The following is a 14,405-nucleotide window of genomic DNA, read 5'->3' as shown; positions in this document are numbered from 1 at the left end:
GAGGTGAGTTGAGATCGCGGCGCCGGTTTCTCCTTTAGCCACGTGACAGATCTTGGCCTAAATGTCAGTGCGCGACTAGTCAACGCGATAACTAGTGGGGCGTTCACGAATTGAAGACGCAGCATTCTCGCGTGTCCGAGACACTGGATTGACGGTTGATCGAGGACTGCTTCACCATCGCGCGATTTCTGGAAGCTTAAAATTCTCGATTATGACCGTCTGCGCATGTGCGCCTGAGGTCCGCCATGTTGTACGGTAGTTCGAGAGTCAGTACGTACCTACATCTCGCACTCGAACGTCCAGGTCAGGTTCTAACTCCGCTACAGATAAGTCCGGTAAGAAATCTGTTGCGCCGAAAGCTTTCGCTCGACGGAAAGCACCTCAAGAGTCTACACCTCAAGCACCCACCAACGACCCACAACTACCTAGTGGAGAGAACCAGGTTACGTCCACGTCGAAAGAACCTATCAGCAAGAATGCAGACGAATCCATTCCCACGCCAGCGGCAGAAGCTAGTTCTTCAGCTTTACAACAATTACCTAGTGCACCGAACGAAGATTCTCAAGAGGATGCAAGCGAATCCGTCTCTAGACTCACAGTGCTACCGGATCCAACACAACATACCGTAATAGAGACGACAAGATCACTTTCATCTGCAATCCAGACAACTGGACCAGCATCTTACCAACTCTCGACTCCTGCGCCCAGCGAATCTGTGGTATCTGAAACACCATCCTTAGACGAAGCTAGCACTGCAACCCGATCAGTCCAGCGTCACGCCGCCACCAATAACGAGAACAATGAGCCAAATAACAGCAGCAGAGATGTGCCCATATCAGTGAATGACAACGCTGGAGAAGAGCTCGTAGTTACTCGCAGTAAGGGAAAGCGAAAACGTGTCGGCAACGTAGTTACAGATGGAACAGCGTCAGCGTCAGGTACGGCTCCGCCGGTCAAAAAGCCACGTAAAGTGCGGAAAGATAAAGGTACAACGCGGAAACCCAAAGATGTCTCACCAAACACGCCTCCTACAGATGGAGATGCAGTGGTATCGCCAGACCAGGAGTCATCACAGAGTGTTGCACGTACAAGCGGCAACGATAATCGGAGTGCAACGATAAATGAAGAAGAAGACGGAACTACTGCGTTGGAAAACGACGAGGTAGATAACTCGACCACACGTCCGGTCAAAAATCAGCGCAGACGGAAGATTCGATCGCCCACACCCGAAGATGCGGAGAATAAACGTGTTGATGTATATTCTACGACTATGACTGATATCTGCGTTGACAGAAGAGAAGGTGAAGTTTCCACAAGAGAGAGAGCTATGCGCAAGATCGACTGGGACGACGTCAAGCGCAAGCGCAAAGAACGCATGCAGTTTCCCCCAGCTAGCGCACCACGTCCTGCGCAGGAACAAGAACAGACAGGAGCAGGCAGTGAAGATGGTGCAGAAGGTGGTGACGATGCTGAAGATAACTTTATATCCAGCACAACCACAAGAGGACCGCAATTTCGGATATTGGCCGACGGCAGGTTCGTGCTTGATGAAGCAAGCACTGTAATCAACCAGCGGGCAACTGCGACACGCGACGAGGAAATTCTCGATGTGGTTGAGGAAGACGACCTCACGACGCAGATAAACCAACATTCGTTCATGTTCGATCACAAGCGAGATCCGAATGATCGACGGCCCACGCCCAACGATCGATGGGGAGTGGAGGACGACACGAAATTTTACGAAGCATTGGGGATGTTTGGTACGGATTTTGGAATGATATCAAAGATGTTTCCAGGGCGCACACGTCGGAACATCAAACGCAAATTCACACGCGAGGAGCGAGCAAATCCTTCACTCGTCCGAGCAGCACTTGTCGGACAGGTCAAGACCTCGCTCGATATCGAGAAGTATCTACGCGAAAGCGATGGCAGGGAGGAGGACCTGATTGACCCTCGCAAGCTGGAGGCGGAACTAGAGGCCAAAAGTACGGAAATGCAGACCGAGATCGAGGCAGCTAGGAAGGAATACACGGAGACGGAACGACAGAAGAAGATTGCGGCGGGTGGAACAGGGCAGAAAGACGCGAACAACGGAGCAGGTGCAGTCGGGCAGGATGTGCCGGGCGTGGGTAAGAAGAAGACCAAGAAAGCGAAGAAGAACGCAACGCGGGGCGGTGAGGAGGAGATCATTCTCGAGACGGTGGAGGATGATATCCCATTTCCGACGAGGAACAGAAGCTACTGGAACTGAGTGGAGATGGTGGACGCCACGGGAGTACTGGACTCGGTTGGCTTTTGGCAGCTCCGTCACAATTATAAGAAGAGATAATGAATCAATCACACGCAATATATGGGAATCTCTTTGATCTTACAGGGAACCACGCCAGAGCAGACGGACGAAACGTCGGCGGTCGTCATGGCGCGGGTTCCGGACGCCGGTGTGCCAAATCCGACGAAAGTTGTCCGTGCTCTTTCGGATGGATGGATAGAGACACCGACTCTGATGGAGGGGTAAGCGGCGACGATAACAGGCAGCAAGTCTCAACGTTCATGCAACGATGTTCGTGATGGTGTGTAGCGCTTACGTGGCTCAGTAGCTAATCAGCCGTATTCCAGGATAGATGAATGGGCACGTCGATCCCGCCTGCTAGGCATCCACATTCATGGTATCATGGTATGCATAGATGCTCGGAAGGAGACAGTTCGTCGTATGCATTACATGACAGTCGTGGACAGTAGCACAGTGGATCAGACGAACGGGACGAGATGCAGACCCACGCAGCAGCATGCATGCTAGATCATAGTGAGTCATTGGCCGCTGAGAGAAGCGAAGCGAAGCACCCGAACATAGCTCGAGAGCGGAGTTTTTGATCAAGTTGCCATGAAATTTAGTGTCTGGACTTGAAGGTCTGGAATGTGGAGTCTGAAGTGTATTATTGTCTATACTCTCTCGAAAGCCCAATCAACGGATGAGAAGTTGCCGAGCCGAGCGGGACAACCTTCTTTTAGCGTATTACTAATATCAGGCAGCAAGGCATGGATAGCTTGGATGCATAGTCCATTACGCGTAAGGGCAGCGGTCTTTTAGCCAGAAGAGTGAGATGAAGTGCTGCAAAGTGGACACTGGAGGCTGAGATTGGGCCTGTTGAACTTCGTAAACATGCTAAAACCAATTAATCGAATAGGTATTATGTTGGTCCGTCCGCAGCGCAGAACTCCGATCCATCTTTGTTCCCGCGTGCCGACTCGTGTACGAGATGAATGATTCCTACGCAGGTAATCTAGACTAGTTTGGTTTTGGTTATATCGCATCGTATCCTATACAGCCGTGTCGTCGTATACATCGTATGCACCCGTCGCCTCTCCAACTCGCCTTACCGCACTTCCATATACATACAGCCTTCTGTCACTCCAGTCTTCTCCTCTCCCTTTTGACTGCTGCTCTCTCGAAAAGGCAGTTTCACGACTTGTCACACGTGCCTCGGTCATCGCCATTTACTATTCGCCTCCCTGGCTGCTTTTCACCTACCTCAACCAGCCTAAGCGCGTATAACTGCTTTGCCGATCGCATTGACTCGCGGCTTGCTTTTTCGCCTTCTCGCCTTCGTTCGCGACATCTTTATATCTCGCGCTCGCATCTCGTCGTCTTCTTAATTATCGCGACTAATACTGACGGCGCTGGCAAGGACTGGGAGGTAGACGGCCGATCCTCCCCGGATTCTTTAACTTTTCTTTTTCTCCGAGGCGCTGCAGTGTGCACCCAGCTATGTCTGCACCCGATAAGAACACCATCGACAGGCACAGCAGCGACTCCAGTCAACATGTCGTGCAAGATCAAGAAAAGGTCGCTGCCGCTCAAGCCCCTATGCCTGTCGAAGGTGTGCCTGCAGATGGGATGCAGACTCTCGACCTCAGCAAGGCAGATTCCTCTGTCGTCAAGCCCATCGACAGCGAGACCGAAGATGCTTTGGAAAAGCTACCAGTAGATGAACAGCATGTTCTCCGGCGCCAGCTTGTCACTCCAGACGTCAAAGTGACGTATTTCACACTGTATCGCTATGCCACGAGGATGGACCTCATCATTTTGAGCATCGCCGCCTTCTGCGCCATCGCTGCTGGCGCTCTGATGCCCCTGATGACCGTCATTTTCGGCCAACTCGCCGGTACCTTCCAGGGCTTTTTCCAGGGCACCACTCCTGTGTCAGCCTTTCAGGATAGCTTATCTACATACACGTTGTATTTCGTCTACCTGTCCATTGGCGAGTTTATACTCACTTACATTTACACCGTTGGATATTTATACACCGGCGAGCACATGTCTGGCAAAGTGCGAGAAGCCTATCTTGCCGCTATTCTTCGTCAAAACATTGGCTACTTCGACAAATTGGGAGCCGGAGAGATCACCACCAGGATTACGGCCGATTCTAATCTTGTTCAGGAGGGCATGTCTGAAAAAGTCGGATTGACGCTGAATGCTATAGCAACTTTCGTCGCTGCCTTTGTCATCGGTTTCGTGAAATACTGGAAACTCACTCTGATCCTGACCTCGGTTGTTGTGGCCATTGTGACTGTCATGGGCGCTGGCTCAACTTTCATTCTAAAGTACAACAAGCAGTCTCTTTCGTCTTATGCGGCTGGTGGAACGATTGCAGAAGAAGTGCTAAGCTCTATTCGAAATGCCTCTGCCTTCGGAACTCAGGATAAGCTGGCTAAGCAGTACGACGAGCATCTGGGTGTTGCGGAGAAGTGGGCTAGGAAAATGTCCATTACGCTCGCATGCATGCTTGGGAGCATGATGTGTATCATCTACCTGAACTATGGGCTGTCCTTCTGGCAGGGTTCTCGCTTCCTCGTGGCTGGCGAAATGAACTTGTCGTCCGTCATTACCATTCTTCTGGCCATCATGATCGGCGCATTTTCTCTTGGCAATGTTGGCCCATGGATCAAATCATTTTCCACTGCTACTGCCGCCGCTGCGAAGATTTTTTCGACTATCGACCGTGTTTCTCCAATCGACGGTACACTGAACGAAGGTCTCATCCCTGAATCTGTCGAAGGCACTGTTGAACTCCGAAACATCAAGCACATATACCCTTCCCGACCAGAAGTTGTTGTTATGGAGGATGTTAGTCTAATGGTCCCGGCTGGCAAGACAACAGCCCTGGTCGGCGCTTCTGGATCTGGCAAGAGCACAATTGTAGGCCTGGTGGAACGCTTCTACGATCCTGTCGGCGGCGAGGTATACCTTGATGGCATTAATATGAAAGACCTGAATGTCCGATGGCTTCGTCGCCAAGTCGCTCTCGTTCAGCAAGAGCCTGTCCTATTCGCGACTACTGTCTTCAAGAACATCAAGCACGGTCTGATCGGTACAGAACACGAGCATCTTGACGATGAAAAGGTTACTGAGCTCGTACATGACGCTGCGAAGATGTGTAACGCTCACGATTTCATTACCGCGCTTCCAGAAGGCTACGAGACGAATGTCGGAGAAAGAGGCTTCCTCATGTCTGGGGGGCAGAAGCAGAGGATCGCGATTGCCCGAGCTGTTGTCAGCAATCCACGAATTCTGCTTCTAGACGAAGCAACATCTGCACTCGATACGAAAAGTGAAGGTGTCGTCCAGGCTGCCTTGGACAAAGCTGCAGAAGGCCGGACAACAATCGTCATTGCCCACCGTCTATCAACCATCAAGAATGCCGATAACATTGTCGTCATGTCCCGAGGAAGGATCGTCGAGCAGGGCCTGCATGATGACCTCCTCGAAAAGAAGAATGCCTATTACAATTTGGTCGAGGCTCAGAGAATCGCAGCCAAAACCGAGACAGAGCTCACCGAAGAAGAGGAAGACTCTGCCAGCTCAACTGACGAGAAAGAAAAGATAGAGTTGAATCTGTCTCGGTCAAGATCTAAGAGCCGTGGATACGAGGAAGCAGAAGAAGACGTAGCTCTTCGATTGAAGAAATCAAAGTCCGCAATGTCACAATCAGAGATTGCGCTGCAGAAGCGCCCAGGCGACAAGGAGCAGACTTATTCACTTTGGACTATCATCAAGTTCATCTGGAGTTTCAATCGCTCAGAATGGCATCTCATGGCTTTCGGTCTCGTCATGGCAGCAATTGCAGGAGGTGGCAATCCTGTCCAGGCAGTCTTCTTCTCTAAAGCTATCGTATCTCTGTCGTATCCTCCAAACCAATATGACCAACTCCGGAGCGATGTGAATTTCTGGGCTGCCATGTATCTCATGCTCGCTTTCGTCATGTTCCTCTCTTGGACACTGAACATGTCTACCTTTGGATATTGTTCAGAAAAACTGATACACAGGGTACGAGACAAGGCATTCAGAACAATGCTACGACAAGATATTGGCTATTTCGACAGGGAAGAAAATACCGCTGGTGCTTTGACTTCAACTCTTTCGACACAGACTACAAGCTTGGCCGGTCTCAGTGGTGCTACTCTTGGAACGATACTCAATTCCGTGTCCACCTTGATTGGCGCATTTGCGTTGAGTCTCGCCATAGCTTGGAAACTAGCTATCGTCTGTATTGCTACAGTCCCAGTCCTCCTGGCATGCGGTTTCTTTCGCTTCTGGCTTCTCGCGAGGTTCGAGCATAGATCAAAGAAGGTCTACGAGAAGTCTGCAAGTTTTGCTTGCGAAGCTACTGCCGCCATTCGCACCGTTGCATCTCTTACACGAGAACAAGATGTCTGGGACCAGTATCACGAACAAATCGTCGACCAGGGTAGAAGGAGTCTGAGGTCTGTGCTCAAGTCTTCTGTTCTTTACGCCTTGTCTCAGTCGCTCATCTTCTGCTGCACTGCTCTCGGCTTCTGGTGGGGAGGAACGCTCCTGGCGCGAGGCGAGTTGGGTCTTTTCCAGTTCTTTGTTTGCTTTTCGTCTGTAATTTTTGGCTCTCAGTCTGCCGGCACCGTCTTCTCATTCGCTCCAGACATGGGCAAAGCCAAGCACGCTGCCACCGAGCTCCTGAATCTGTTCAACCGTGTCCCCTCAATCGACACCTGGTCGAACGATGGCGAGGAGGTCCAGACGATGGAAGGCAGCATTGAGTTCCGCGACGTACACTTCCGCTATCCCACCCGTCCAGAGCAGCCTGTGCTTCGTGGCCTCGACCTGACCGTCAAACCTGGCCAATATGTTGCACTTGTCGGCGCAAGTGGCTGTGGTAAGAGTACCACTATCGCCATGCTTGAGCGCTTCTATGACCCTCTGGCTGGTGGCGTTTATGTCGACGGCAAAGAGATCTCGTCCCTCAATATTAACCAGTACCGAAGCTTCCTGGCGCTCGTCAGCCAAGAACCTACGCTGTACCAAGGTACAGTGCGTGAGAACATCCTGCTTGGGGGCGATCGAGAGGACATCACGGATGAGCAGATCGAAAAAGCCTGCAAGAACGCGAATATCTACGACTTCATCATGTCGCTACCGTAAGTCTCATACTCACAAAGGCTTTAATCGCTTGCTAATCAACGTGTAGTGAGGGCTTCAACACTGTCTGTGGTAACAAAGGCGCCTTGCTTTCTGGAGGTCAGAAACAGCGAGTAGCCATTGCTCGTGCCCTCATCCGCGATCCAAAGATCCTCCTTCTCGACGAAGCCACCTCCGCGCTCGACTCGGAGTCTGAAAAGGTGGTACAAGCCGCACTCGATGCTGCGGCCAAAGGTCGAACCACAATTGCCGTGGCACATCGTCTTAGCACGATCCAAAAGGCCGATGTCATCTACGTCTTTGACGCAGGCCGGATAGTAGAAAAGGGAACCCACCAAGAACTAATATCAAGAAAGGGCAAATATTTTGAATTGGTCAGCCTACAGAGTCTAGAAAAGATGCACTAGAGGAATATTGCGGTATTTGTTCGATCATGATGGTGATGTCACGACCCTGGGGGCGTTTTTTGAAGCATTTTACGAGCGGGCTTATGTATATATTGATACACAGGACACGAGGGTGGTGTTTTGAGTTGCTTAGATATACATCATTAATACCTTTTAATGGGAATATAGGTCATACTCATTTTGCGTCCGAGATTAGTGAGCTGGTACTGATCATCGTCTAAGACTAACCTCACCTTAGCCCCAGGTACTGTATTAATGTCGATGAATGCGTCCCTATATTTAGTTGATGCCTCACACGTTAGGCTCGCTTTGCCCCGCTAGCGAACAGACGTCCTCGCGATACATTTAATACAACCTTCTGAAGCATTCGCACACTTGACACCGCACCGCTCGCAATGCCCATATCGATTGGCCTCGAAGGCTCCGCAAATAAACTAGGTGTCGGCGTAATCTCCCATCCAGCTCCAGGGAAAACGCCCATCATCCTCGCCAACCTCCGCCACACCTATGTCTCTCCACCTGGCGAGGGCTTCTTACCCAAAGACACGGCGAAGCACCACCGCTCATGGGTTGTGCGGCTCGTCAAACAATCCATGAAGCAGGCCAAGGTGAAGGTGTCGGATATTGACTGCATCTGCTACACGAAAGGCCCAGGCATGGGCGCGCCACTTCAAAGTGTTGCTGTCGCAGCGCGCACGCTGAGCATCCTATGGGACAAGCCCATCGTAGGCGTGAACCACTGCGTAGGCCGTACGTACAGCTCTCTCAGTCATTCCCAAAACATTACACCATATTACATGCCATGAAATCCTTCTGACACATGTCTTGTGCGTGGTTTAGACATCGAAATGGGCCGCGCCATCACCGGCGCCTCCAACCCGGTCGTCCTCTACGTCTCCGGCGGCAACACCCAAGTCATTGCCTATTCCTCGCGACGCTACCGCATCTTCGGCGAGGCCCTCGACATCGCCGTCGGCAACTGTCTCGACCGCTTCGCGCGCACGCTGAACATTCCAAACGATCCGGCGCCAGGGTATAATATCGAGCAGCTGGCGAAGAAAGGCCGGGTGCTCGTCGACTTGCCGTATGCCGTCAAAGGCATGGACGCGAGCTTCTCGGGGATACTAGCCAGTGCGGACGTCTTGGCGGGGCAGATCGGGGATGACGTGCCGGAAGGCAAGCGATTGAGAGACGAGGAGACGGGGAAGTGGGTGACGAAGGAGGACTTGTGTTTCTCGTTGCAGGAGACGGTGTTTGCGATGCTGGTGGAGATTACGGAGCGGGCGATGGCGCATGTGGGCAGTGCGCAGGTGCTTGTGGTGGGTGGGGTGGGATGCAATGAGCGTTTGCAGGAGATGATGGGCGTCATGGCACGGGACCGCGGTGGTGGTGTGTTTGCAACGGATGAGCGGTTTTGCATTGATAATGGAATTATGATTGCGCATGCTGGACTGCTGGCTTGGGAGACGGGTGTGAGGACGGAGTGGGAAGACACGACGTGCACGCAGAGATATAGGACTGATGAGGTCTATGTTGGGTGGAGGGATTGAAAGGGCTGTTCCTCGTCTTAACACTTTGCCGAGAGGATGGTTCGGAAGGAAGAGGACAGGACGAAGACGGAGATGATAGCCCTCTAGCGACCACAGCAGCAGATCTCGAGGGGCAGGAATACATTCCCACCCTCAGGCAGGAACTGTGGTTCTGCTTCGATGAGCATAAAGTCCCAACAGCCTGGAAGCGCGGGCATATCACTTCTGACGTCAACCTGTCGATGAGCATCCCACAGCATGCCTCCAGGGACTACCAAAGAAGAGACCCTCTACCACGGTAGGGACAAGTACAGGTCGGATGCTATAGATGCCTGAATTTTGGCACTCACATCATAGCAGACCCGCGACTACGACAGATCATGACTCACACAAATCAAAGACCAACGAAGCCGGAAGTGTGGTCAAACCATCCTGCGCAGAGTTCGCAAGCCTAGCTATAGTAATAACAAAGCAAGTTCCCTTGCTGAGTCACACCTCAACCTGTCCATCCATGTTGATCGGATCTCGGGAGCGTCCGCTTTGTCAAGTCATGTCAAGTCCAAGAACCCTTTTTCTTCCCATTTTGGCTAAACAGGCGAATATGCTACAGAATGCTCCCGTGGCAAATTTTCTAGATCTCGCCCTATGTCGCGCTGACGGAACGTTTATCTATATCCCACTTACACTGAATCGAACCAAAGTCATGTAGACGGGGTCGAGTCGGTCGAGTCATGCATGGAATATCCAGTGGGTCCGCACAGCGCGCCAAGATGCCTGTTCTGTCTGTCTGACTGATCAAGCGAAGGGTGCATCTCCAATCATTAATTCCTATGCCATTACTAACGTTATGTCCCAAGTAGCCTCCCCGGTACAGCCAAGCATGTAGCATGCGTACACTATGCTGAAAAAGTCAAGTGTGTAGGGGTGGCAGCCTGTCAGCTCGGTTTGACGAGGCTGAGGCTGAGGCTGAGGCTGATGAGCCTGAGATGTTATCATCCATCCAAGCCTTGGCTCGAAGATGACCCCTTGCCATACACCACTCTGACGTCTATCCATGTCTTTTCACGACTTTTCCCGATTCCGCCGCGGTTGGATTCGAGATTAGACGTAGCATGGCGGTTTAAATGGCCTGGGAAGCCCTGGGGCTGAAAGTCGTTCCTGAGACTGTGCGATACTAAATACCTTACAGAAAGAAGAGTGGCCTGTATGATATAGCAATCGCCCTTAGAAGAGACACGAGTCACGAATATGGCGCCGTCGAAACGTACAACGCACAGTAAGTCGCGGCGCGGGTGTTCAAACTGCAAAAGGAGACACGTAAAAGCACGATACCCCCTTTTCCCATTACCCTCCCACTTACGAACCAGACAACTAACATCTCATCAATGGACTCAGTGCGACGAACAAGGCCCACCATGCGCAAACTGCGTCGCCCGCAGATGCAGCAGCACCTGTTCCTACAACGGCAGTCCGCCACGCTCCTCCCACTACAAAGCCCCCTCTCCGCAACTCTCGCCCTCGCCTATCATCATCTCCAATGATAACGACAACAACAACGCAACATCGACGCCCGCGCGCCACATGCTCGACCTCGAACTCCTCCACCACTGGACGACACACACATACGCAACCATGGTCGCCGTGCCCCAAGACGCATTCTACCTCGCCGTCGAGGTGCCCCGTGGCGGCATGCAATACTCCTATATGCTCCACGGCATCCTGGCCATATCCGCGCTCGAAAAGGCGTATCTGACCAGTACCAACAACGACATCAACAACACCAGCAGTAACACAGCGACAACAGCGACATACCTCCGCGCCGCAATGGAATACTACGACACCGCCAGCGCCTCGTTCCGCGGCCAGATAGGCGCCATCACAGAGCATAGCGCGCACGTCTTTTACATGTTTAGCATGCTTGTTGGTATGATCAATCTTGCGATTCCGCAATTTCGCAACAAAAACAACAACAACCCCGCCATCGACGACGATGTTACAGAGTGGTGCAGCAGCGGTAGTAGCAGCGTACTGGGCCATATAGGCACGCTGTTCGCGCTATACGTACACGGCGCCGCAATGGCAGTCGGGCATTGGGACTGGCTGATGACATCCCCGCTAGCACCCAGTCTGGTATCTGCAATGGAACTGATCAGGATGGCGCCGCGCGGGGACTTGGACGCGGATACACAGCTTGCGATGGCGCGGGTTGCGGAGGTTGTTGCGCTTGCTACCACTCCTACCCCTATTCCTACCACCACCACCACCGACACAGGCACGACGACGGCGACAATACCCCCACAACCACAACCCCCACAAGACCTAACCTACCCCCTCGCCCTCTCCTCGCTCAACCTCTGCTTCGTCGAAACCGCCAAAGACGCAATCAAGTTCTTCTGCATCTCGTTCCCCTTCGCGGCAGGAAGGGCGTATACACGTGCGCTGGCGCGGCGCGAGCCGCTGGCGTTGTTCTTGCTTATGCATTGGGCTGTGCTGTTGGATCGGATGGGGAGGGAGGCGTGGTGGGCGAGGGCGGTGGGGAGGAGGCTTGTGGTGGAGATTGCCGGGGTGTTGGAGCGGGAGGGGGGGTTTGAGGGGTGTGAGGCCTGGTGGGAGGGGATTGAGTGGTGTAGGGGGAGGGTTGGGTGTGGGAGGGGGGAAAGGGGAGAGGGTAGTGGTGGGTTGATTGGGGGGTGGGAGATGTGAGTGAGTGGTGGAGTTGCGGATTCGATTACGCTGGTTTCTGGGTCGACGAATACGAGCACCACTACTGTCCTGAGCAAATCAGGAATGCTTTCTCCACCGAAAAGATAAACTCGAGACTAATCGTCGCATACTTTACATCACTCGGGAACCCATATACACCTCCAGTTATCTCAAACGTTACACTCGCTACAAACTCATCCCACGCTCGATACAGTGAACTCAAACGGCAACAACTCCTTCCTCGCACCTGGGACGTGGTCATTACAGGATCACCTTACAGCATGGAATGGTTGAATGTTCGTCAGGAATGGTGACGTCGAGCTACTTTGGCGAGAGAGCTTGTGTGGAGACCGAGTCGGTCAGATACATGTTCGCTCTCGATATATATCACGGCCGGCAAGCTGTGAACGACAAGTCAGCATCGCCAGAGGACACTGTCTAGCATTCTTTGCTGGCGTGCTTTATGTTTACCTCGTAAGATCTTAACTCTACGCTGAGAATGAGGGCATATATAGCTTACCAAGCTGTTCGTCATCAGTAAGGCAGGACGAGTGCTGTGATGGAGCGGTCTGGTGTGTCATTGATGACCACGTCGATTGTCAATACAGTGATGGAAGGCACGGTAAGGTCAGCATGTAACTCGAACACCAGTCAAATGTACCCATATCTACATAGTGTCGCAGTCCCATTCGGATTCAGACTGTCTACCCCGACGGCAAGTGTGAGCCGGAGTTCCCAACGGGAGAGACATCGATTGAAGTCTGGATTTTCACTGCCGCTGTCTTTGCTATCTCTGGTATTGCACTCGTGGACTATGGTTTATCAACATGTCACTGAAAGTCTTGTGGCTCAAATGTCCTCGCTGAAGGATCAAGTTTTCACTGGCAAGCCATGGGTTCACGGGAGATGAGCCTCCATGTCGGTCTATTGCAATACACCTGTATCACACTTCCCACTACCAAGCGACCGCCCCTTTTGGTGTATTCGAGAGAAATGGATCTCGCAAACCTGGGCAAGACCAACCAAGTGCCGAGCACCTCCTACTCAAAACACACAACAGCACTTCCTCACCGTATAACTAGATCAAAACCCCCCAGCTCAAACCCGACATATCATCCACCACATCAATCGCTCAAACAGCCATCTACACAAAGCATCACATATCCCCACCTATTACTTTTTCGTAATACCAAAAAAAAACCCCCAGACCGTACCCAGCCAAAACCCAAACAAATGGACCCAAAAGACACAGAACCATGCACCCCAAACGTCAAAATCTACGACATGGGCAAGACCAAAGACATCGAATACGACGTCCGCGACCAACTCCGCACCCTCATCCCAGACTCCATCAACACCGTCCACATCCTCAACTGCCTCCCCACCGCCGCCCTCACCCTCAACCTCCTCCCCGGCACCATGCTCCCCCGCGCCATCATCCGCGACACCCGCGACTCCATCCTCCGCATGCAACGCGCCCTACGCGCGCCCGCCCAGCCGCTCGCAAAATGGCTCCTCCTCGTCATGGACTTCAGCGACGCCGCCTACGCCATCTTCAACCTCCGCCCCGCCAACACGGCCAGTCTCAAGCTCGCCTTCGAGCTCTGGATCATCTGGCTCTGGCTCGAGACGTTCAACAAGTGCTCGCGGAAAGCCGTGCTGTATCATCTCCAGAACGGCGTCGCGCCGGACGTCATTGTCGAGCATATGCGTGCCGCCGACCAGGTTGACGCCCATGATCATTGGGATATTCGCCAGAAGCTGCGTGATGGGCTGCCTGGTGGTTGGGTGGATGATTTGGCGCTGGATGTGCTGGATGATCAGCCTGCGTTTGTGAGACAGGCGCAGAAGGACCTGGAGGATGCGCGGCTCCTTGCTTTTGTGGCTATACAGGCTCGGAATGAGGAGCAGTCGAGGCAGGACATGGAGCGGGTGAGGCGGCGGAGGGAGGCGCTGCGTCGGACGATGACGCACTGAGTAGTTTGGGAGCCTATCCATAGTCTTTTGTCCAAATCATTCGTTTTTGGATACTTTTTGTCTGTTGGTATCGGAGATTCCATCCAAGGTCCATAGCCTGTTAACCATATATCCTACGTATTCAGTACGCCGAAATCGCGGTTCGTCGCCCTCCCTACACCCTTTTCTACGTCTACATCTACGACCAGACACTTATACCCTCAACCTCATACTCACCCCCTTACACTCCCCTGTACTCATAAACCCCCTGTTAGCCCTCCACCATAACCCATCCCAGCCCATCCTTACCCTCGCACAAACCCTCATTTATCAACCCTGCTACGTAAATAACCCACCCTT

At 52.5% G+C, this 14,405-nt stretch overlaps 5 protein-coding genes across 5 annotated transcripts; all 5 read left to right on the top strand.

The window, feature by feature from the left end:
• Window positions 1-245: 245 nt before the first annotated feature.
• Window positions 246-2,251, top strand: EJ05DRAFT_502497 (uncharacterized protein; the record flags this gene model as incomplete). The annotated part of the gene is made up of 2 exons (XM_033747267.1): window positions 246-270; window positions 327-2,251. 2 exons carry the CDS (start codon window positions 246-248, stop codon window positions 2,249-2,251), a joined length of 1,950 nt encoding a protein of 649 aa, XP_033598476.1.
• Window positions 2,252-3,766: 1,515 nt separating this feature from the next.
• Window positions 3,767-7,857, top strand: EJ05DRAFT_502496 (ATP-binding cassette transporter ABC4; the record flags this gene model as incomplete). Its single annotated transcript, XM_033747266.1, has 2 exons — window positions 3,767-7,449; window positions 7,500-7,857. 2 exons carry the CDS (start codon window positions 3,767-3,769, stop codon window positions 7,855-7,857), a joined length of 4,041 nt encoding a protein of 1,346 aa, XP_033598475.1.
• Window positions 7,858-8,225: 368 nt separating this feature from the next.
• Window positions 8,226-9,854, top strand: EJ05DRAFT_478069 (putative tRNA threonylcarbamoyladenosine biosynthesis protein KAE1). The gene is made up of 2 exons (XM_033744375.1): window positions 8,226-8,607; window positions 8,698-9,854. Exons 1-2 carry the CDS (start codon window positions 8,253-8,255, stop codon window positions 9,405-9,407), a joined length of 1,065 nt encoding a protein of 354 aa, XP_033598474.1. The 5' UTR covers window positions 8,226-8,252; the 3' UTR covers window positions 9,408-9,854.
• EJ05DRAFT_487834 (uncharacterized protein) lies at window positions 9,645-12,089 on the top strand (the record flags this gene model as incomplete). The annotated part of the gene is made up of 6 exons (XM_033745645.1): window positions 9,645-9,700; window positions 9,747-9,846; window positions 10,088-10,167; window positions 10,247-10,300; window positions 10,576-10,662; window positions 10,826-12,089. 6 exons carry the CDS (start codon window positions 9,645-9,647, stop codon window positions 12,087-12,089), a joined length of 1,641 nt encoding a protein of 546 aa, XP_033598473.1.
• Window positions 12,090-12,648: 559 nt separating this feature from the next.
• On the top strand, window positions 12,649-14,345 carry EJ05DRAFT_539842 (uncharacterized protein; the record flags this gene model as incomplete). The annotated part of the gene is made up of 3 exons (XM_033749551.1): window positions 12,649-12,716; window positions 12,773-12,885; window positions 12,958-14,345. The coding sequence occupies 3 exons, from the start codon at window positions 12,649-12,651 to the stop codon at window positions 14,064-14,066; spliced, it is 1,290 nt and encodes a 429-aa protein (XP_033598472.1). The 3' UTR covers window positions 14,067-14,345.
• Between the last annotated feature and the right edge of the window lie 60 nt (window positions 14,346-14,405).

Source organism: Pseudovirgaria hyperparasitica (assembly GCF_010093815.1).
Source record: "Pseudovirgaria hyperparasitica strain CBS 121739 unplaced genomic scaffold EJ05scaffold_12, whole genome shotgun sequence".
Classification (NCBI taxonomy): Eukaryota; Fungi; Ascomycota; class Dothideomycetes; order Acrospermales; family Acrospermaceae; genus Pseudovirgaria; species Pseudovirgaria hyperparasitica.
This window is presented reverse-complemented; position numbering and strand designations above follow the sequence as displayed.